The sequence below is a fragment of the Pelecanus crispus genome, chromosome 14, assembly GCF_030463565.1.
Source record: "Pelecanus crispus isolate bPelCri1 chromosome 14, bPelCri1.pri, whole genome shotgun sequence".
NCBI classification, from domain to species: Eukaryota; Metazoa; Chordata; class Aves; order Pelecaniformes; family Pelecanidae; genus Pelecanus; species Pelecanus crispus.
This window is the reverse complement of record NC_134656.1, coordinates 5,706,645-5,728,344: the sequence shown is the minus strand read 5'-3', so window position 1 is coordinate 5,728,344 and position 21,700 is coordinate 5,706,645. Positions and strand designations below refer to the sequence as shown.

The 21,700-nt window shown below is 43.4% G+C and overlaps 2 protein-coding genes across 3 annotated transcripts; one reads left to right on the top strand and one right to left on the bottom strand.

Annotated features, from left to right (window-relative positions):
* Positions 1-3,470: 3,470 nt before the first annotated feature.
* On the top strand, positions 3,471-13,317 carry NELFCD (negative elongation factor complex member C/D). Of its 2 annotated transcripts, XM_075721062.1 has the most exons (15): positions 3,471-3,536; positions 4,037-4,152; positions 4,337-4,446; positions 5,427-5,536; positions 5,859-5,966; positions 6,591-6,743; positions 7,525-7,655; positions 8,080-8,245; positions 8,960-9,094; positions 9,769-9,908; positions 10,691-10,805; positions 11,132-11,227; positions 11,465-11,605; positions 11,973-12,102; positions 12,508-13,317. In XM_075721062.1, exons 1-15 carry the CDS (start codon positions 3,471-3,473, stop codon positions 12,540-12,542), a joined length of 1,752 nt encoding a protein of 583 aa, XP_075577177.1. In that variant the 3' UTR covers positions 12,543-13,317. The 2 variants fall into 2 exon arrangements, with proteins under 2 accessions (XP_075577177.1, XP_075577176.1); XM_075721061.1 differs by lacking the exon at positions 12,508-13,317 and having other exon boundaries at positions 11,973-12,344.
* A 1,140-nt stretch (positions 13,318-14,457) lies between these two features.
* CTSZ (cathepsin Z) lies at positions 14,458-20,301 on the bottom strand. Its single transcript, XM_075721059.1, has 6 exons — positions 20,156-20,301; positions 19,648-19,811; positions 17,670-17,849; positions 16,341-16,491; positions 15,915-16,077; positions 14,458-15,414 (listed from the first exon to the last, which is right to left on the bottom strand). Exons 1-6 carry the CDS (start codon positions 20,299-20,301, stop codon positions 15,301-15,303), a joined length of 918 nt encoding a protein of 305 aa, XP_075577174.1. The 3' UTR covers positions 14,458-15,300.
* Between the last annotated feature and the right edge of the window lie 1,399 nt (positions 20,302-21,700).

Sequence of the window (21,700 nt, the reverse complement as noted above, 5' to 3'; positions counted from 1 at the left end):
TTTCCATTCAAAATTGTAAAAGTTTAGGTTGCAAAATCCACTTCTGGTACATTTAGTGGATCATCACAGTTTAAATGATACCTTGAAACTGTTGGTTTTGATCTGACTTTGCCTCTTGTTTATTGACCTGAAGTTGGGAAAGCTTGGATATTGCAATTCTTCTGCAAAGGGCTATTCAGCAAATGTCTGGCTCTGTTACAGGTCCCTAGTTTTCTCCTCAAGGAAAGTTGAAAGTAACTGCTTTGAGTATTGTTCATTCTTTATATATTTAAAAAGAGAAATATTAATTTTCTGTTACTGCAATCAAAATAAAGAGATATAAATATATAAAGAGTAAAGAACTTCTAGTTTCAAGATTCAGACACTGAAATTACTAGTATCGTTAATGTCTAACACCACTATGTCTCTCACTGGCAGTTGGTGCTGTGGACTGTCCCCTTTTTCCACTCAACTAAGCAGTAAGTTTCATAGCATAATTACCATTGGACCACAAGTCTAACTGTTGTCAACAGACAAAACTTTTACCTGCTCTGAAAATGCTTTACTGAAGCTAAGATGTACTATTGCAGGCCATAAGCTCCGGGCACAATGAAATTCCCCAGACTGCAGATCCAAATATCCTGCCTAGGAGATGCACAACAAATTTCAGTCATGGGAAGGAAGCCTCGCCTACCTGTATAAAGACATCTGTTATACACAGTGTATTCATTTGAGCTTTCTGTAAAGAGCTAGGATCTCCTCCTAAGCTTCATAAAATCTCAGCTTTGTGGTTTTCCCATCCAGTTTCACTGGAATGTTAGTTAAGTTCTGGACACGCTTTTTCTCCAATTTTAAATTTTCTGAACCTTCTGTGAGGGTAATATAATAGTTACTCTAAAATCACCTTCAGAGAACTTGTCCTACATCTTCATAAGACTGTACATCATTACAAGAAAAAAAAAGCTGATGAAGCACAGGAGGTGTATAGATGTTTCTCGTTCGACTCTTAGAAAATACTTTTTCTTTCTTGGTGTGGGATAGATTAAATTCAGGTCTGGTATGTTCTTAGGAGTTCTGACGGGTTAATCACACTGTCTGTTCCGAGTACGCTATTATTTTCTCACATCTACAAGATGGAAATTGCCTGCTAACTAAATGGAGATAAGCCAAAAACTTTTTCTCAAGGATATTTCCATTGGCCTCCAGCCTCAGCCTGTCACTTCACTCCCAGTTCTTTCCTCATAAAAAACAGCCAGTGCTTCCATAAGCATTGAAATGTTACCTTACTGTCTTCCTGACTGCAGGCAATTGAGCAATCGTCTAGCACAGGTAGAGAATGTGTCTGTTGTGCCTCTACTTCAATCCATGCCTTTTACTCTGAAAAAAGTCTCTTTTCCTTTCTGTTGGCAGAGCAAAAAGAACATTATCCTGGGCTCACAAAAATGGTGAAGAAATGTTTCAGAAAGGGTTGCTTCACCACTGTAGGGCAGCATATGGCAGCACAACTCATGCTGTGCTGCAGTTCAGGTGGTGGTGCATATTTTCTATACTGAAATTTTAAGTGCAGTAAGACCTTTAACTGATACAGTGACCACACTTGAACGAGGACTGCGTCTCTTGAAGCTTCTACGACAACTTATTTCTGAACAGGGTTTTTTGTCCTTTCCTACAAAGCGATTTCATGGGCTGCATGGAAGACTATGTCATTTCTTTCTACTATTTTTCAGTTAGAAACTGAATGAGAATAAAGGACCTTTTAAATAATTGATCAGCAATGCTCTTGGCTGCCCTCCAAATCCCAGAACACACCCTCACCCTCCCCTTTCTCACAGTTAAACTCTTATACAACTGAAGAACAGGCGTCGATCTGAAGAGAGACAAAGGGACTCTGTTTCTCTCATGCGGTCCCCATTTCAGTAGTGCCCATCTCCTCGCCTAAGGTCAGATTGTACGATCAGTTTTCATTTTAGACTTGGCCCCTCTTCATTTGTCTGTAACTCCCTAGTCCCTCCCTTCGCTGGGGGCCCTCTTGGCCTGTTGCCTTTGGTCAGCAACCCCGCTCAGCCCGTCTCCTTCGGGACCCTCGCTCTCGGCACCCCCAAGATGGGCTGTGCCAAGGTCCCAAGGTCGGCACGACCGCCGCTCTGGGGATCCAGCTTCGCGTGCAGGGGAGCAAACCCTGTGTGCCGGGCTGCCCTGCGTGGCTGCAGCAGGCCCAAGAGCCTCAGAAACAGGGAACTTGGCTCACACGGCACAGCCCCCGCTGCTGCCCAGAAATGATACTGCTAACTGTAATGCCAATAGTGTTATTTATAGGGACTACAGTTGGTTTATTAAGATTTTTTTTAGATCAAAGACTTCAGGATGTTGTCTTAGGCTAGAAGTAACCCCCAAAAATTGTTTGCAATGAGAGAAGACAGGAATGTTATTTCATGTTATTCTCTGGCAAGTTTTGGGTATGCAGAGTTACACCAATGTGGGTCCTAAAACTTTACCGCTAAAATCTGGTCCTAAAAATCTTACCGTTTCCATTCCACCAAAGTTACCTTTCCTATTCTTTAACTGCTTTTTTTCCTACTGGTAATTCTACCGTACCCTTTGATCATTACTATGGATGGGTTGGGCTCGATGATCTCTCAAGGTCCCTTCCCACCCAAAGCATTCTATGATTCTATGATTCTATGATTCTATCAACTTGTCGCCGTCGTTCGACACCCTCTTCACGCTTCAGAAAGTGCGAAGACATGGCTGTCACACCAACGGCAGCCAGGAACGCGACACATACCGTTGCTTCCTCTTCCCTTGCAATGCCCATCTAATCGCTGCTGTGCTGGGAGGCTTGGGCAGGTCTGACAGGGTAGGGAAGTTTGCTTTTAAATTTCCACTGGCTCCTTCTCCCCTCCATGCCGCCTTCTGCCTTGGCCCTGCGGCAGTGACTAACCGGGGCCGAGCTGCTCGAACCGGGACGGAGCGAACCTCCGCCTCCTTGGGAACCACCGCCACGGCGCCAGCTCAAACGTCTCCGTGTTTCATTTTTACCCGCTGGCGTTCGTGGATGGGGTCAGCCATCGTTCCCAAGCAACGGCTTCGCCGCGAAGGCCAGCCCCGGCAAAGGGCAGCGCTGAGGCGTGAGGTACCGGCCGCGCCGGCACCCCGCTCCGCCTGTCAGCGCGCCCCGGGCCGGGGGACGGCTCTGGGGCAGGAAACCCCCCGCCGCCCCGGGCCGGGGGACGGGGTCTGGGGCAGGAAACCCCCCGCCGCCCCGGGCCGGGGGACGGCTCTGGGGCAGGAACTCCCCCGCGGCCCCGCAGCCGGCCCCAGGCGCCGCCCGCGCCCCGCTCCGCCGCCCCCCTCCCGCCCTCGGCCCTGCCCGGCGGCGGCCCCGCCCCCCCCGGCGCCCGCCATTCCGCGCCGCTCCGCCCAGGGGCGGTCGCGGCCTGGTTCCGGCCGTCGCCGCGGCTCTTTCGGCCCGGGGCGGGGCGGGAGGAGCCATGGAGGACGCCGATTACTTCGAAGGCGGCGCGGCGGAGTGGGGGAACGAGGCGGACGGGGGGACGGTGAGCGCTTGCGGGCGGCGGCGCGGAGCTGCCCGGTGGCGCGGCGGGAGCCGGCGGCTCGGCGTGGGGCCTGCAGCGGCCTGCGAGGGGGAGCGCTCTCCCGCCGCGCCGCGCCGCTCCGCTCCGCTCCGAGAGCGGGGGGCTTCTCCCGGGGGTCGCCGCCCGCCCCCGAGCGGGTCCCGGCGGAGCTCCCGGGCCCTCTCGCTCCGCGGGTGGGGGGAGCCGCGTCTGGGGCTGCGAGCTGAGGCGGGAGCGGCGGGCGGGGAGGGCTTCCCTGTGGTGGGGCCTGGGGCTTGACGGGGTGGAAAAGGAGGGAAACAGCTGCAAGGCGGTGCTTGGTTTTGTGCCGTCGCGGTGCGGAAGTCGCATTTGTCTGGGGAGCCGGTCGCTTGCTGTGGTGAACTGCGGTGCGTGAGTTTCTGTGGGCAAAAGTAGCCAAAATACGGGAGTACAGGGGGAAGCGGGCCAAGAGCGGGCTGACTTGACTGTGCTTGCAATAGCAAGACGATGAAGATGGAGAGGGAGAAGATGATGCTGAAGTCCAGCAAGAATGCCTGAAGAAATTTTCAACCCCAGACTATATAATGGAGCCGTCTATATTTAACACGTTAAAGAGGTGAGTGTAACCTTATGTTTGTTGGGGTGCACGTTACGTGTTAGAGATGCAGTGTTACAGCTTTGTATGGAAGTGTGTGTGAAAATGGATAAATGATGCTATTGTCTTCCCTTTATTTAGAGTTCAGTTGGGTTTGGTTTTTTAATATGACTTTCAAATAGTTCTTTTCTAATCTTTTCATCAGATACTTCCAAGCAGGAGGTTCTCCGGAGAATGTTATCCAGCTCCTCTCTGAAAACTACACTGCCGTGGCACAGACTGTAAATTTGCTGGCAGAGTGGCTCATTCAAACAGGTATGATAAGTGATACAGTATAATTTGGGTCTGTAGTCTTTCTTTTGTCAGAAATATCTGAATTGGTGGCAAATTTGATCATACTAGGGAGGTGGATCATTATAAAGTTGTAATCCTGGATGTGTATGTACCTAAATTCTTTATAATAATACATCTATTCTGCTCAGAGAATAAGTGATCTGTTGATGAACAGTTTGAAATGCCCATAAACTGTATTATAAAGGGTAATATAGTTGAAGTAACTGCATAAACTATAGTTTCTTCTTGTTTTCCTGCACAAGGGCAAGGGTAGTTACATAGATGGCATTAACAATATTGGATATTTTGTAATGCCATTATATAATTAATACTGAAAAAAAAAATTACCTTATTACTAGTTACTATTCCCTTTCAGTGGAGCAGTAGTTAGATGGAAGGTTCTCATACAGATGCCTGTATTCTCTGAGACAAGAATTCTGCATTACCAGCCTGCTTATGAATTCTTTGGCAGCCTCTTGCAAGACATGTTCAGCATTAACTTGTGGTATCTTTGTCCATTAGCTAGTATAAACTTTATCAGAAGTATTATACTCTGATCTCAGAAATGTAGAACTACTTTGTGTAGTGTTTTGTAGTATACTATCAAAGCTACTGGTAGCCAATATATTAAAAGGACGGACTTTAGGCTGTCATAAGGTGGGTTTGTGCACCAATCCTGGTGATCCTTTTTGTGTTTAAGATATATGCGTTTTGGTATCATGGACAGTAACAGTCTTGTGAGATGACTGGCCTTGCTGTTTGCATGACTGATGAAGAGAGCAAGAGGACTAGTGTAACCTGCCTATATCAGTGTGGCTTGGTAGTAGAACCGATGGCTCTCCTCTCATCTGCTGTGTGTTGATAAATATCTGAGTAGTTTCTGTTATTGTTGAAAAATTTAAGATGTTGCTGCTACATTTGATTGGATTGCACCTGCCAAGTTTTTTGTTCCTTCTATACAGGTGTTGAGCCAGTGCAAGTTCAGGAGACTGTAGAAAACCATTTAAAGAGCTTACTTATCAAGCATTTTGACCCTCGGAAAGCAGATTCCATCTTTACAGAGGAAGGAGAGGTGTGCATGGAATCCGTGTTGCTGTCTTTACATGAGTGGATCTTATATAGACACTTTCATCCGATGGAGTAGTAGATGGTGGGGGAAGGGAAATTGTATCTCCAAAGCTCTTTTGTTAAGAAACAGCTGGTTTCAGAAAACTAACTGTATTTCACTGGAGTCCTCAGAGGCTTAGAGAACTTAGAAACTTTGACTGCATCCTCCTTTGTAATAAAGTTATGTATAACGACTCGCAGGACTACCGAGAGGTAAAAGGCTTAGTTTTAATGATCTTGACAACTAGAATTTCTTACATTTCTCTCCATTTCTCTGATCTTTTCAGACTCCAGCCTGGCTTGAGCAAATGATAGCACATACTACATGGAGAGACCTCTTTTACAAGTTGGCAGAAGCCCATCCTGACTGTTTAATGCTTAATTTTACTGTGAAGGTAGTATACTCAAGTCTAATAAATGAGAATATCGATAAAGGGCTAATAGTTCTGGTGTCAAATATTGGGTGTGGTCTTGCCTGTATCTTTTATGTATTCCTGCGTAATATTACTTATTCAAACGTCAGAACAGTACAAGTACATATTGGTGGGAGGAATTGTGTTACAGGTTGCAAGTAGTACGTGTAGTTTCCCAGTGTGAATTACTGCTTTTTGAGTTTTTTGCTGTTATTTTTAGTTTGGCAGCGGGGGGGTGGGGTGGGTGTGTTGTGGTTTGTTTTGGGGGTTGTTTTTTTTTTTTTTTTTCCTTTGATCTGTGTGTGAAAATTCTGGATTTCTGGTGGAGTGGGACACTTCAGTCAGTTTTGTATGTTTCTCTGACAGGGAAAGAATGTTACCATATATATCTTGGTGTGCTCTGAAATATTCTTATATTATTATGGTTTACTTTCTTTTTGCTACATCTTTCTTTGTTTCCTTCTCTGTAGTCTAAAAGATGAATGTGAATTCCAGTAAGTGTATGCAGAGGCAAATCTTAATTCTGTATGTTCTTCTAGACTTGTTAGGATATCTGAAATATCAATGTAAATATAAAAGATTTCTGTGATGTTTTTGTTTTTATAGCTTATATCCGATGCTGGATATCAAGGCGAAATAACCAGTGTTTCAACAGCATGTCAGCAACTAGAAGTATTTTCCAGAGTCCTGCGTACATCTCTGGCAACAATTTTAGATGGAGGAGAAGAAAACCTTGAAAAAAACCTCCCCGAGTTTGCTGTAAGTTTGGGTTTTTTTGTGGGTTGGTTTTGGTTTTTTCCCTTTTTATGTGGAAAGAAAATAGTGTTTTCCTTTCCCGTTAGGTTATACAAATCATTGCAGGACTGTAGAGATTCTTGACATATTATCAAGTCTTACAAAATCTTATGAAGAGAAGGTATATCTGAGTTCAAAAATAGAAATTTATGCTATTTTGATCATTCTGTGACCAAGAACTCCTTGGGTTGCTTGCATGACACTTCTTATATTTATTAAATGGATTGTAAAAAGGTGAAGGTAGAACTTTTGTCTTTCACATGTAATACAAAATCTAAAGATCAGTCTAGTTGGTCCCTTGGCAAATTAAAAGAATTCTTTCATCATCCACATCAGTGGAAAGTTGCCATCTGAATCAACCCAGCATATCTTCTGTGTTGTGAAATAGCATAATGACTTTTGGATGGCTTGGTACTTACCTTGCACTCAGTACTCTCTCTGAAATATCTTAAAAGTAAGTAGGATAGAATTTCCTCTCAGTTTTGGCATTTAAGAAATTAAATTCTCAATTTAGCTATGCTTTTCTGTATTTTCTTCTTGGCTGTTGGGTTTTTTGTTTACTTGTTTAGTTGTTTGTGTTTTGGTTTTGTATTTTGTGATGGTTTGTGTTTTGTGTTTTGGTTTTTTTTTTTTCTTTTGATTAGTAGATTTCAGTGAAATCTCTGCTATTGCGGCAATGTAATCACAAAAGCATGCTTGCATGTTTCTTGTTGACTGGTAAAATTTTTGATGTGTACTTTCACAGAAAATGGTGTGTCATGGAGAACACACTTACCTTTTTGCTCAATCTATGATGTCCATATTAGCTCAAGAAGAGCAAGGGGGGTCAGCTGTCAGACGGATTGCGCAGGAGGTTCAGCGATATGCTCATGAGAAGTAAGTGGGAGTTACATTATTACTGAAACGTAAGTTGCCGGAATTTGTAAACTGCTGTCTTTTGCTCATTCTTGATTACCTTTTACCAGCAAAAGGAGGATTCTTAGCTGCAACAGAGCTGTTCTTGTAGCAAGTTTTAATTCACAGACCAACAGAAAAGTTCAATGTCCTGTACTGGGAGACCTGAAATAAGAAGAGCAAAGAATTGACGTTTCCCTCTATTAAAAGTATATATATTTTTGTTATTCTACACTTTAGAAACAAGCAAGGGAAATACAGGCCTATTTCTATAATTACCCAGTATAAGGGATTCTGCTCTAAGGCATTACATTCCATAGGATGTGCCCTGTTGACTCAGAGAGGCTAAAACTAAAATGTCCAAATTAAGAAAATAAGTTGCTGTGTATGTTTGCTCTTCATCTAGGGGCCATGATGCTAGTCAGATCACTTTAGCATTGGGTACTGCAGCCTCGTATCCTCGAGCCTGTCAGGCTCTTGGTGCGATGTTGTCCAAAGGAGCTCTGAATCCAGCAGATATCACTGTCCTGTTCAAAATGTTTACAAGCATGGACCCGCCTCCAGTAGAACTGGTTAGTAGTTATCTCTTTATAACCTCTGAAACTTACTTCTATTACGCTATCACTCAGAAATATGAAGTCTTGTTGTATTAAGTGTTGTATCAACACAAATAGAATTTAGCACTTGGACTCATCTCTCTATAATTTTAAGTAGTAGTTTCACATTTATACATTGTATTCTATTTTGCATTAGCTTGTGGATTTTTTTTTTTTTTTAAATCATTCCAAGTTGGTTTTTTTAAATATAATGAAATTAATTAAAGAACTTCTCAGTAGGAGATAAAGATGGCAAGGAATTAATTAACTTCTTTTAATAAAAAATAATTTAAAAACCCACCCGATTTTGCAATTTGTTATCAGCAGGCCTAAATGGCATGTTTCAGATTTTTCACTGCCTCATTCTAACATGGGTTCTGGTAACAAATGGTGGCATTTAGATACTTTAGGAATATAGTCTGTAACTGTTGGTTGGGGGTTTTTTGTTTGGTTTTTTGTGTATGTGTTCAAAACTTCGGGTCTCTTCAGAAAACTATCTAACCTACTCCCAAGGGGGAATGTGTTTACATCTAATGGTTGGACTGGATGATCTTAAAGGTCTTTTCCAACCTAAATGATTCTCTGATTCTATGACCTCATTCTATGTGAGATTTATCAGATGCAAAAATTATATTTTTAGTCACCTCTCATAATTCTCAGGCTCTAAAAAAACATTCATTTTCTTCACAGATTCGAGTACCTGCCTTTCTGGACCTCTTCATGCAGTCATTGTTTAAGCCAGGTGCTAAGATCAACCAGGACCACAAACATAAATATATTCACATACTGGCATATGCAGCTAGTGTAGTAGAGATGTGGAAAAAGGTAATGTTCAGTTCTGTGAATAACACTATTTTAACCTACAGTGGCCTGACTGTGCTGAAGAAAATGTATAGCCATGAAGTTAGTTTATAAGTAAGTCAAGCTGAATACGTTATTTTCTTAATATGAAATGTTTCTGGCTTCAGCTGGAATGACTAAAAAATGTAGATCCTGAAGATCCCTGATGATCAAATAGTACTATAAAAGTATGAGTGCACTGAGTATTTTTGCTTTTTTTTTTTTTTTTTTTCCCCCACCTCCCTGCAAACGTTATCAGTAGCAGTTCTCTGCCACTAGAACCATATGTGCTTTTTCAGAGGAAGAGGAATTTAATTCTGTGAAGTGGATAAAGTAATTCTTAGGGAATTAAATAAAGCAAACACCCTTGTACTTCAGCTCATTGATACTTAGTTCTTCTGAAACTTGCATTTGAGTCTAAATTTGAGAAACATGATGTAATCTTAGGCTTGTCACAGATTGTAACCTGTGTTATCTTTCAGAATCTTTTTTTTTTTTTGTTAAATAGATGCATCAAATGTTACTGGTAAGTTTCATTACCATGTCAGAATTCTTCTGCTGTCCAAAAATACGAATGTGTGCAGAAATTCCTTTCCTTAAATAACCAAAGACATCCTGTATATTCATGACTTTTTCATGCAAACTTTGCAATTTTTCAGAACAAGAGAGTCAGCATAAACAAGGATGAACTCAAGTCAACTTCAAAAGCCATTGAAACTGTTCACAATCTGTGTTGCAATGAGAACAAAGGAGCATCAGAGTTGGTTGCAGAACTGAGTACTCTTTATCAGTGCATCAGGTGAGCAGAGAGACTGGTCCCAAGCTTCAGTTGCTGGAAGGAATGTATGATTTAGGAGGGGCAGTACTGCCAAAGGGAAATGCCTTTGTGGGCTACTCTGGGAGAACATCCTCATCATAGAATACGTGAAGATGTGGTCTGAAAGCAGCTTTCAAAATTGTACATCTGACTTTTTGGGATCTCTCTCATAAGGACATAGATTATGGCTTTCACTGACAATTTGTCCTTGTGTCACAGAATATGCTTTTCTCTGCCACTGGAAAAAGACAACAGATTACCGTGTCTCCCTCATAAAGCTTTCCTAGCAATAGATGTGTCTTTTCTTCTCTTAAAAGTATGAAATAGCAGGCACTGAATAAACTGGAACAAACTTGGAGTGTACATGAATTTTGTTGCATATTTTTTGCATTTTGTGCTGAGCAGGGAGTGTCTTTGTAGAAAGAATTTTCCTCTGGCTTCCCCCCCCCCCCCCCGCCTTGATATGCTGGCAACTTTTCAAACAAAACTTCTTGAGTTTTGTTAATTCTGCTGTAGGCTAAACTGAAACTAGCAACCATTAGAATATACTGAAAGATTTTTTTTTTTTTTTTTTTACTGGGGTTTTGTTTGTTTAGAGGTTGTTCGGGTTTTGGGGGTGATTTGTTTTGGGGGTTTTGTTTGTTTGGTTTGGGGTGGTGTTTAGTTTTTTTTGGTGTGGTGGGGTTTTTTTGTTGGGGTGGTTGTTGGCTTTTTTTTTTTTTTTTTTGGATGCTCCTGTGCTAAAGTGATCTCTTCTTCTGTAGGTTCCCAGTGGTGGCAATGGGTGTATTAAAGTGGGTGGATTGGACGGTGTCAGAACCACGATACTTCCAGCTGCAGACTGATCACACTCCGGTTCATCTGGCATTACTGGATGAGGTAAAAGCATATATAAAATCTTGCTGGAGAGTAAAAACACTTTTCACACTTGTAACTGAAGTACATCCAGTTCACTAGATGCCTGTCATTTGCAGTAAATCACTAAATATAAAGAGATTAATCTGTTTCTGTTCAGAGTTAATTATTTGGGTTTGTCATCTCAACATTATTTACGTGAGGAAAACTTAGGCATCAAAGAAAGAAATGGAATACTTCTCTAAAAGAATTTACATCTGGCACTGAACATCAGTGTGAGCTTGTCTAATAAAGACTGGTGCGTTGGGTTTTAAATGGAAGTTCTGAGGATGTAACTTTCTTGTTTGCAGATCAGTACCTGCCATCAGCTGCTTCATCCCCAAGTTCTACAACTTCTTGTCAAGCTCTTTGAAACTGAACATTCGCAGCTTGATGTAATGGAGCAGGTGATTCTCAAAGGATTCAGTATTTGTGTTCCTTCATATTAGTTATGCTTATTCAAGATAATAGCTTTTGCTGTCACAGCAGTTTTAAGAGCTTAATTTAGGAATATGGTCATGGTTAAAAAGTAGCTGATACTGAATCAATAAGAATAAGCAATAAAAATTGCACATTTTCGAGAGGAAGTTCTAATCTGTTGGTTTCTTCTCCTCCCCCTCCACCCTGCTGACCCCCGCCATCAGCTGGAATTGAAGAAGACTCTCTTGGATAGAATGGTGCACTTACTCAGTCGAGGATACGTCCTGCCAGTTGTCAGCTATATCCGCAAATGCCTGGAGAAGCTAGATACGGATATCTCTCTCATCAGATACTTTGTTACAGAGGTCAGCAGCAAAAACTGTGTTTACTAACCTATAGAAATAAACTTTAATATCAGTTGTATGTGTTTGGATATTAAATCCGCTTGCCTCAGATTGAAAAATGCTTTTAAGATATGAGATCAGATTTTGAGCAATGTATGTAATACCAGTATTCACTAGGATGTGACTTAGTCCTACTGACTCCTGACTTGTGAAAGTATTAAGGTACTGGGTAGAGTGCCACAAGAATACATAATTAATTACTTGTATGGAGAACAAGAGGTTTTAAGTGCAACTACTTGTATACTTTCAAGACAAGTATTGTGAATTAAATACTGTCCCTGCTACCCCTCTAACTGCAAGAACAATCCATTTTTGTCTGCTGTTTCAGGTGCTGGATGTGATTGCTCCTCCTTATACCTCAGACTTTGTACAGCTTTTTCTTCCAATCTTGGAGAATGAAAGTATTGCAGGTACTATTAAAACAGAAGGTGAACATGATCCTGTCACTGAGTTTATAGGTGAGTCATATTTATTCATTGCATACCTGCTTCCTTTTGTATTTGTTACAATTTGCAAACAATGTTTAGGAGGAGGATTGCTAAAAATAGGAATGCCTGCCAGATATTTTCGAAGATAACTTCCCTTTTAGGGGCATGTGTTTAACAATTTTCCTTTGATCAAGAACCTTTGGGTAGTAATGAGGAACTTGGAGACAAATACTGCTTTTTGAGAACTAGTGCTGTAGTAAGGAAAGGGTAGGAAGGGAAGTAGTCTGTCATAATACATTCCTATCCTAAAACAAAAACATCTGTCCAGACCTTAAAATCCTAATTATTTACATAAAGCAGAAAGCCACATGCAAACAGATAAGTCAGAGTAATGTACTGAACCCTTTTTTTTTTTCTCTTTTTCCCTCTTTTAAGCTCACTGCAAATCTAACTTTATTATGATGAACTAAGGGGTGGAAAATATCAAGAATGCAGAGCACGTGATCACTACTTTGCCATACTCCCCACCAGTAAGGTTCTATAACTGGGCAACACAGCAGCAAAAAACCCCAAACCAACAAACCCAAAACAAGGAAGAAAGGGCTGAAGGGCGTTTGATTGACTTGCATGGTGACCTTCAGCTTCATATCAGAGGACTCTTAGTGTACTTTGGAAGATGGAATATTACTGAAGGATTTTCTGTTGTTACACAAAACAGTATAAATCTGACTATTCCGAAGAGGGTAGCAGGAGAGAAGCATTTATTTTGAAGAATGTTATTTTTGGTTACTTGCAGAATTTGTCACTGATTCTTTGTGTAATATACAAAACCTGAAGAATGGGGAAGGTAGTTCCTACTAAAAACACTTTGCAGATAGTTCTCTGAGGACTAAATCTTGAATGCTCTAGTTCTTGATGTTGCGAGTTGTAAAAAAAGGAATTTGTGTGATTAGCTCTGTGCTGCAGACAAGCCATAATGCCTCTTTCTCGCCTTTGCATGGTACTGGAATTTAAATATGCTACATACTTATTGCTAGGGGGGAAAAAAAAAAAAGTTTGTGCAACACAAGCGGAGTTGTAACAATCAAGGTTAGTTTTCTATTAACAGATGAATCCTACATGAGTGTGTTACCTTTCAGAATCTATTTTTTTGTTAAATAGATGCATCAAATGTTACTGGTAAGTTTCATTACCATGTCAGAATTCTTCTGCTGTCCAAAAATACAAATGTGTGCAGAAATTTCATTACTGCTTGTTGTGGCTTGGTTTTTATACTTACCTCTGCTCTCTCCTGGTTCATGCCAAACAGTGGGGGATACACTCAAGATTATAATTTACCTTTATTTAAAGGGTTTTTCTCTTTTCCAGATACTTCTTTCAAAGTTTCATTAAGACTACTCTTTCTGTTCATTAGGCTGGATTTCTCTTTGTACAGGCAAATACTGTTTGTTTAAAAGTGAGGGGTATAGACAAGCCCATTGCACTTTTCCAAGCACATCTGTTTTCTGAAGAACCCATTTTCTAACAGACATTGACATTTTAGGTTCAACTGGATGTAAATTTAAAAAGGAAATCACTTTATTCTTCTCTGTTGTCAGTGATTCATGAATGGGAACTCTAAACTACCATGATAATTCTTGAGACAGCAGCCGATTGCATAGATTCTTAACTCCTTTTTTTAAAGAGTGCATCTTCCCTTCCCTCAGCAGGTCCCCCACCTAACTCTCCACAGTGACTGAGCTTACCATAACAACACCTACAGTGCTCTAATCAACTTAAAGCACAGCCTCAAAAGGGCAAAACTTGCTTCTGCAGAAGCTGTTCTGACCTTCTTTGCATATCTTTGAATAGAAAACATACTATAACTCCAGCTACCTCTCACCATTTAAACCTGCGTGGGACCTACTTTTCATAATACTTTAAGTAGAATTAGCATACAGGTTTGGCTTTTTGTAGTCCGATTTCCTTTCTTTGTGGAATTAGCTATAAAAACAATTCACCCTAAAGAGTTTCATTTTAGGATGTAGCCCTGTATCATCTTTGAGTGATAACTGAGAGCAAGTTTCCTGTGTCCAATGCAAATTTGCCAGCTGTTCAAACAATGTATACTTTTGCTCTCCTCTGTGTTCAAGCTTGGTATCGCTTCCTCTAAACACTTGAGTTGCTCTGTACTTACCCGTGTAGATGATTTTTTTTTAACTAGTTAAAGCTTCCATGATGCTGTGATCAGTACTACCGTGTTCGTGTCTCAATGGAACTTAAGTTACAGCAGGCACTGCAGCTTGGCAGAATGAATCCTTTTTTGGCACTAGTCTGCCATGAGACCACTCATTAGGTACAACAGTAGGAGATGACTGAAAACATGTTAATAAGCATACAGTCATGTAAGAGAAAAATGTCCATTTATTAAATGCAATTAACAATGCCAGTTAGTAACACTTGATATGGCACTGATTTGCCACGTAAAACTGAGCCAGTTACCAAGGAAGAGAATTTGCTACCTTTCGTTAAATTAGTGAGGAGTTCTGGCTTGTGGCAATTTATACTTTGCTTCTTTAAGAGAAAAATGGCACAGCCAATCACATATTAAAGCAAGGACTTTAATTAGTCTTTGCTCAAATAACTAAGAAGTGTTTAGACTTTGTTGAGCAAAGTACTTCCTGTTATATCATTTTGGTTGGATAAAAGCAACTGCATTATATGAGACTTCCAATGACTGTTTTACCAGGAGGCCAAGGAAACAACAGGGGAGTGAGTTAGTTTTTGAAAATACCATATCCAGACTTAGCTTTGTTTTTTCATCTGTATCATTGTGAGATGATATTTGCTCAATACTGTTAGAGAATTTAATATAAGCTCTAGACCCAAATATTGAGTATACTTCTTCCTTCCCAGTATGTCTACATAGTTTGTATTAAAAAATACAGAGATTTACCTATACAGTTTCTGTGACTAAGTCAATATGATTTAAATACTGTGCATCAAGGCAGACAACTTTTTAATGGGTAAATTACTTTTTTTTTAAGTTGTAAATAATTATCTAAAGGCAGTTCTGTATTTATTTTCCTAGGAACACACTGTGTCTTCATATCTAGGCTAATTTTGCAGAACCACATGATGGTTTGAACTGTGAAAGAGTTTTAGGCTACATTCTTTAAACGGAGAAAGGTCATTCTGGGAAGCTTCCAGACAAAGTAGTTCCTAAACAGAAAGAGGTACAATATAGACTCAAGGAAGTATAGCGTCTCCATATGCACAGTCCTCTTCAATGGCAAGATTGTAGTCTGCTCCTCTTCCACCTTTATATGCACTTGTCACAATTCTCAGCCACCCTCTTTCACCCTGTAAAGAATTTGCATTGTCAATTAGAAAACATAACTACAGAAAATGTTTGCTATTGATTTGCTAAATCTGTTCTGTTTTCCAAATATGAATGATTTTTAAGCAAATGTAGGAATTCACTCAAGATGAAGTATAACACTGGGTTCACAGGGCAACCTCGGCAATCTGTTTTGGTGAATTTACATCCCCCTCATCTATTCCAGGTATGTGACTTGATTTTTGCCTACAACTAATAGTAATTTACAGTTGCCCATAACAGGAGCTGCATGTCCATGGAAGGGTAGCATTTCCCACTGAGTTGGCATTAGCCAAGTAACTTTGGCTGAATATCCTTGTCTTCAGATTAGTTAGGTTTCATTTTTTAATTGCTAGTCTAGCTCAAAGAAAGTTTTACTTTTCCTATCCACAGGCTAGCTTTGCAGCTTCCTGTTTGCAAGTGAAAAGCCCCACCTTTCCTCTGAAGTAATTCTGCACATGTGTTTGTTCCTATGTTTCCTTACCCAGGGTTCACCCCAGGAGTTACGAACAATCCAGTATTCTGTTCCATTTTCTACACCCCAGCCAGCCACAGATACAATGTGATTCACCACAGGCGAGGGGTTGTACTCTGTATAAAGCCCTCCAGTGTAAGCATCCAACTTCTCAGTAGCCATTATGCCACAGCTGTAATAAAATAGAGAAAGCATTTTTATACAAGGGGATCAGGGCAGGGGCCTGGCTAAAAAAAACTAATTGGTTTTGTTGCATTTTGACTTAAGAGCCCAATTTATCTACAAACAAGCTAAATCTGCATATTAGTGCAGAGCTGCTAACATGTGCTAGAGTGGAGAGGTACACTTCAGTCAATAGAATGAGTTAAGTATTTCAATCCCAGTATTACTAGTAACTAAACATTTTCTGTTTTACTATTTGATTTTTTTTTTTACCTAATTGGTCCATTAGCATAGATTTCTGCCATCATCTTTTCTCTTCCACTGACAGACCCATAGTCAGCAACTTTCCAGAGAGTGTAGTTCTTTATCACATGGCATTCTCCAAAAGTGACACAAGTTCCACACTGGTTAAACTTGTTACATTCTACAAAACAAAAGTGAGATTATCACTGAAAGACAATGCTTTTCTTCAGGTGAATTAATGATATCACACTGTTATGGTTTAACCCCAGTCAGTAACTAAGCACCATGCAGCCACTCACTCACCCTCCCCACTGCAGTGGGATGGGGGAGAGAATCAGAAAAAAAAAAAGATTAAACCCATGGGTTGAGATAAAGGCAGTTTAATAGGACAGCAGAGGAAGAGAAGATAGTAATAAAAATTATAAAAGAATATACACAGCAAGTGATGCACAATGCAGTTGCTCGCCACCCACTGACCAATGCCCATCCCATCCCTGAGCAGCGATAGCTGCCCCCCAACCAACTCCCCCCAGTTTCTATACTGAGCACGACACCGTATGGTATGGAATGGTCCTCGGGGCAGGCTGGGGCAGCTCTCCTGGCCATGCCCCCTCCCAGCTTCTTGTGCACCTGGCAGAGCATGGGGAGCTGGAAAGTCCTTGACTGGTGTAGGCACTACTTAGCAACAACTAAAACATCAGTGTGTTATCAGCATTATTCTCATACTAAATCCAGAACATGTCAGCTACCAGGAAGAAAATTAACTCTATCCCAGCTGAAACCAGGACATACACTAAGCTTTTTTTCCCTTTAACTTATTTGAGGCAGATATTAATAACTTAATTACCAATACATACTCTCTCTGGTGAACTAAATTCCTTTCTGGAAACCACATTCAAAGCCTCTACAATCACTAGTTACTATTCTTTACTTCATAGGCATAAGTGCTTTGATGAGGAAATGTTTCAGATGTGCTTCTCTGTAGATACAGAAACTATTCCAGTCATACATGACCAGACAAAGGTTACATTTCTCCTTTTTTTTGTTAGCTTGAGGAGACAACTTGTAAATATTTCAGTACATTAGGGATTGTATATCACAGACTTAAGAGATTAAGTTTAAACAATTTAGCTGTGGAAACTTGTCTGGGCATGATTCAATGCTATGCTGCCTGGCTAGAGTAAGACAACACACAGAGGTCTGTAAAGAAAACCTGTTCTGTCAGTCGAACAGCAGGTACTACACTGAAAGGCAGGAGCCAGTACACTGAAAACCCAAAAAACTATCATTTTCTTTTTTTTACTTATATACATTAAGATCTGGGATGAAGCCTTGCAGCAAAGCAAATAGGCATCATACTTTGATCCTTAGCTTGGTAGTTGTTGCAGGTCTCATCTGGAATGCCATGGTCGTGGGCATACATCCAGACACCTGAGTGGTCTCCACCTTCACAGGATCCTGCGTCCGCACAGTCAATCACATTCTGAACGGAGAGGTAGGCAGAAGGCCATGCACCTTTTCTCTTTATGTTGATTCGATCTGTAAGGATAAGAAATTGGTTTTCATTAGTGGAATATGTGGGTGGCTACACACTGGAACTAGTTAACACTGTCCCTCCTTCATTGAGCCTGTAACTTTGCAGGCAACAGTGCTTGTGGTTGAAAAGCCTTTACTGTCGACAGTGAGGCACATAGCATGACCTAACTCAGACCGGCAGGCTGAGTTATTATTGCGGTTTCCATTAGAAGTTTTTTCCATTAAAAACTCAGCAAAAATATGCAGATGAGTAGATCTGTTTAAAGCCTCTAAGTGCCCTGCACCTCTATTACTGAGTCACAGCTGCTGAAAACTTCCAGAGCCGTTTCCTGGCTTTGACAGCAAAGAGTTTTCAAATAAGACATCATAAAACCAGCTCTCACTAGCCTCTTTTACAGCAGTAAAGATTTATGCATAAACCCACGCAGCCCAGCTCTCTGGCTCTGAGAGACGGTCTTCACAAACTTAAAGCAAGGAAAAGCTTTCAGAAGTATATCCTCACTGTTATCCTGCCATCTCAGACAGGCATTGCCACCCTCCTGCCTTATTTTGTCAGAAACACCTAGCTTGCTTGGCAGAAAAGCTTCCTGATGAGTATTTATAAACTGCTCCTCACAGTGCATTAACAGTCTTAACTGATGCCACTGTAGTACTTTTAATCCTATTAGTACTAACAACATTCAGTCATATGTGACAGAACTGGGAGGCACTATCCCAGCCTAGTCTTCCAGCAACAAGAAAAGGAATGAATGCTTTAACTATTCAGAGCAGTTAAGAAAAAATATCCTGATTTTTAAAATCAACCTTTTATACTTAGAAAGATGCACATACCGGCATACCTGCATACACAATTAAGTTTTAACTAAAGTTACATAATTAAGAAGTTGCTGTATTTTATCTTTCCTAGTACTTCACTGCATCACAGCAGGTTTCCTGTGTGTCTGTATTCTTGTACTGCCCAAGAACATTCCTTCACAGTTCCTGCTGCCTGCTCACACCTGCATCATCTTCCCATTTCTGCAGTTTCCTCTATTTCTCCTTCACAGTTAATTCTCTTACAGCCTCCCCATGCGAACAGTACTTCTGCATCATATTACCATTGCATGCAAATCATCATGTATTCTCTCTAGGGAAAATATTTCTCCAACTGAAGCAAACGCCTACTTCCCTTTTCCCAAGAAAAGGGCTGAAAGGTGGCTGCTGAAACTAGATTTGTCAGTACGTGGTGGTAGTCAGTTCATTTGCATGATGGCTCTTGAAGCTAATACCCTGCGGGCCCTCCCCAGAAGAGGCAACTTCTTTCATTTCCTCATATCCAGGCACCACTGGAGCAGCCCCGCGCCGCTGCAGACGTAGCGCAGCAGGCTGAGGTACCGAAAAAGGGAAGGAGACACAATAACTGCTTTTGCATCTGCTGCCGCCATCAGCATGCCTCCAAGCAGAGGGCAGAGAGCCCAGTTCTTACTCCAGGCCCTGAGCAGCAGTCTGGCAGGAGCTAGGAACGCGTTCCTTCTGCAAACAGCTTTTGAACCGTGCCCGCGTTCGCGCCTCGCACGATTCTGAGCGGGTGGGGACAGCCCCACTGCGATTGCTTTCTCCGTTGGAGCCACGCTGCCTGCAGCTGCCCGCCTGGGCATTCCCGCCGCTCCTGGTGTACTCGCAGACATCTCGGGCTTCGCGGCGCCGGCCGCTGCAGCGACCCGGCAGCCCCGCTTTACACCAGCCATTGCGTGAGCTGAAGACAAGCGTCCCCCGCTTACCGACGGCCGCAGCCCAGCGGGCGGGGCCCGGCGCGGCGTACCTGCTAAGGCGCTGGTGCTGCCGTGGGCCCAGCAGGAGCCGCAGTAGCGCGGGATGTGCTGGTTGCGCGTGCTGCTGGCGTAGTTGACGCCGCTCACGTTCCGCCAGTCCCAGCGCCGGGGCAGCGCGGAGGGCTCCAGGTACTCGTGCGGGCGGGGGTAGGTCCTGCGGGCGGGCGGAGAGAGCGCTAGCGCCCGCGCTGCTCGGCCGAAGCAGGGGATTTAAAACAAAACAAAACAAAAAAACCGAACCCCAAAAACCGGCTTTCACGGGATTTCGGAACGAGTGTCCGGCGAGCAGCGCGGGTCACGTGGCAGCGGGCAGCGTGACCGGCCCGGGCAGCGGGGGCCAGGGTCCCCCTCCCCCCCCCCGGGACCGGGCGATGCCGGGGCCGCAAAGCCCCCGCCCGGCCCCTTCCCAGGGCCGCGACCGCGCTTGGAGGGGGCCGGGGGAGGCGGCCGGGGCCGGGCGGCAGCCCCGTGGGGGCCGGGGCGGCGGGGGCAGCTCACCTCAGCCCGGGGGCCTTGCGCGGGGCCGGCCGGTAGCAGCGCTGCCCCTCCCTGAAGTGAAGGCCGGCGCGGGCGGGCGGGCAGAGGCAGCCCCAGAGCAGCAGCGGGAGCAGCAGGGGCGCCAGGCGCGGGGACGGCCCGGCCATGCTGGGGCGGCAGCACCTTCCCCGCAGCACCGCCCCGGCGCCGGTACTTAAGGGCGGCGGGGAGGGCCCGGAGGGGCGGGCGGGGCTCGGCGGGGAAGGGGACGGCCCGGCCCGGCCCGGCAGTGCGCTGCGCTGCGCGGTCACCTGCGGCGGGCAGGGGCATGCGGAGCGTCCCTCGCTCAGTATTTCGCGCTGATAACAACGTGTGTCCCGTGGGAGCTGCGCTCGGTGATGCCAAGTACAGCGTGTACGTCGCTAGGCCCTCCCTAACGGGACCTCATTCGTGTCCTGGGGGGCAAGGAGCGAACGTAGGGAGGGCCCCGAAATGGCTGCGCTCGCGCTCCCGCCCCGGCGCCGGGCGCGCTGCAGGCGGTGCCGGCCTCCCGCGGGTGCCCCGGGTGAAGTCCCCGTCGCACACGCTCAAAAATGAAGCAATTAAAATGAAGCAATTTTGATCTCTCCCCACCGCCCCCCCCCCCCCAAAAAAAAAAAAAAAAAAAAGGAAAAGGAAAAGCAATTAAAATATCGTGATGATCCAATATGGAGAGTTGCGCTCGACGCAGGGATTGTGACGAGGGTTTGTACCTGGGACGGACGCAGAGCCTGCGCGGCCGGGTTACGGCTCTCTGCCTTTGGCCTAACGCATCGGCGTTGTGTAAGGCTGCACCCAGCGACTGGGATTGCACAGAGCAGGCAGGCTGGGGGTTGGTTCGGTTGTGGTTTTTTGCTAGTCCCAAGTTTTGATTTCTCAAGCCTTTTTATGCTACAGTTTTCAAAGGAATACAGGCCTATGTCCGTTTTTTTAGGCTATTCCAGGACATTTGAAGATTCTTCATTATCTGCTACAAGATTTAGTCAATAGTAAAAATAGTTTTGTAATTTTCCTGCACAAGGTTTAAGTATCTGTGTGAGTGGACTACCAGGCCCTTTTCCGTATGTTGGCTCAAGCTTTCATGATTGGAAAAGAGGTTTAGTAAACCATAGCCAGTTCTTCCCTCATAGCTTTTCTTCCTTATCTCTCAGCACTTTTTATAAAAGGCATGAGCTTTATTAGCTCCACATTATGAATAGAGAAACCAAGGCACTGAGAACCCATGCAGCAAAGGGGACAGCAGAGCAAGAACCGAGCCTGACTGCTATGCTGTTGACCTTTTCGGCAATTCATCAAATGATCCAAACCCAACGGTAACCGTGGTTGTGGCAGTAGGACCCAAGTAAGGGCACTACCCAGCAGATGAATTCATATGCTGCAAACCCCAAGATTTTGCCAGATCATAGATGTGCAGTCTGGGGAAGGCAACGAACTGCTCCGTTGTCCACTCCGATTGTACCAAAACCTGTTTGTTTAAACATAGGGGCTCATTACGCTGGCGATAACTTACAGCGGGCAGTCCCACTT

What these genes read in the sequence shown, in the direction of transcription:
- NELFCD (XM_075721061.1), top strand. Translation starts at nt 3,471, where the DNA reads ATGGAGGACGCCGATTACTTCGAAGGCGGCGCGGCGGAGTGGGGGAAC. An exon ending in TAGTAGAGATGTGGAAAAAG is followed by an intron (nt 9,095 to 9,768) that starts GTAATGTTCAGT and finishes GCAATTTTTCAG; the next exon opens with AACAAGAGAGTCAGCATAAA. An exon ending in ATCTGGCATTACTGGATGAG is followed by an intron (nt 10,806 to 11,131) that starts GTAAAAGCATAT and finishes TCTTGTTTGCAG; the next exon opens with ATCAGTACCTGCCATCAGCT.
- CTSZ (XM_075721059.1), bottom strand. Translation starts at nt 20,301, where the DNA reads ATGGCCGGGCCGTCCCCGCGCCTGGCGCCCCTGCTGCTCCCGCTGCTG. An exon ending in CAGCACCAGCGCCTTAGCAG is followed by an intron (nt 17,850 to 19,647) that starts GTACGCCGCGCC and finishes TTATCCTTACAG; the next exon opens with ATCGAATCAACATAAAGAGA. An exon ending in CTACCAAGCTAAGGATCAAA is followed by an intron (nt 16,492 to 17,669) that starts GTATGATGCCTA and finishes TTTGTTTTGTAG; the next exon opens with AATGTAACAAGTTTAACCAG.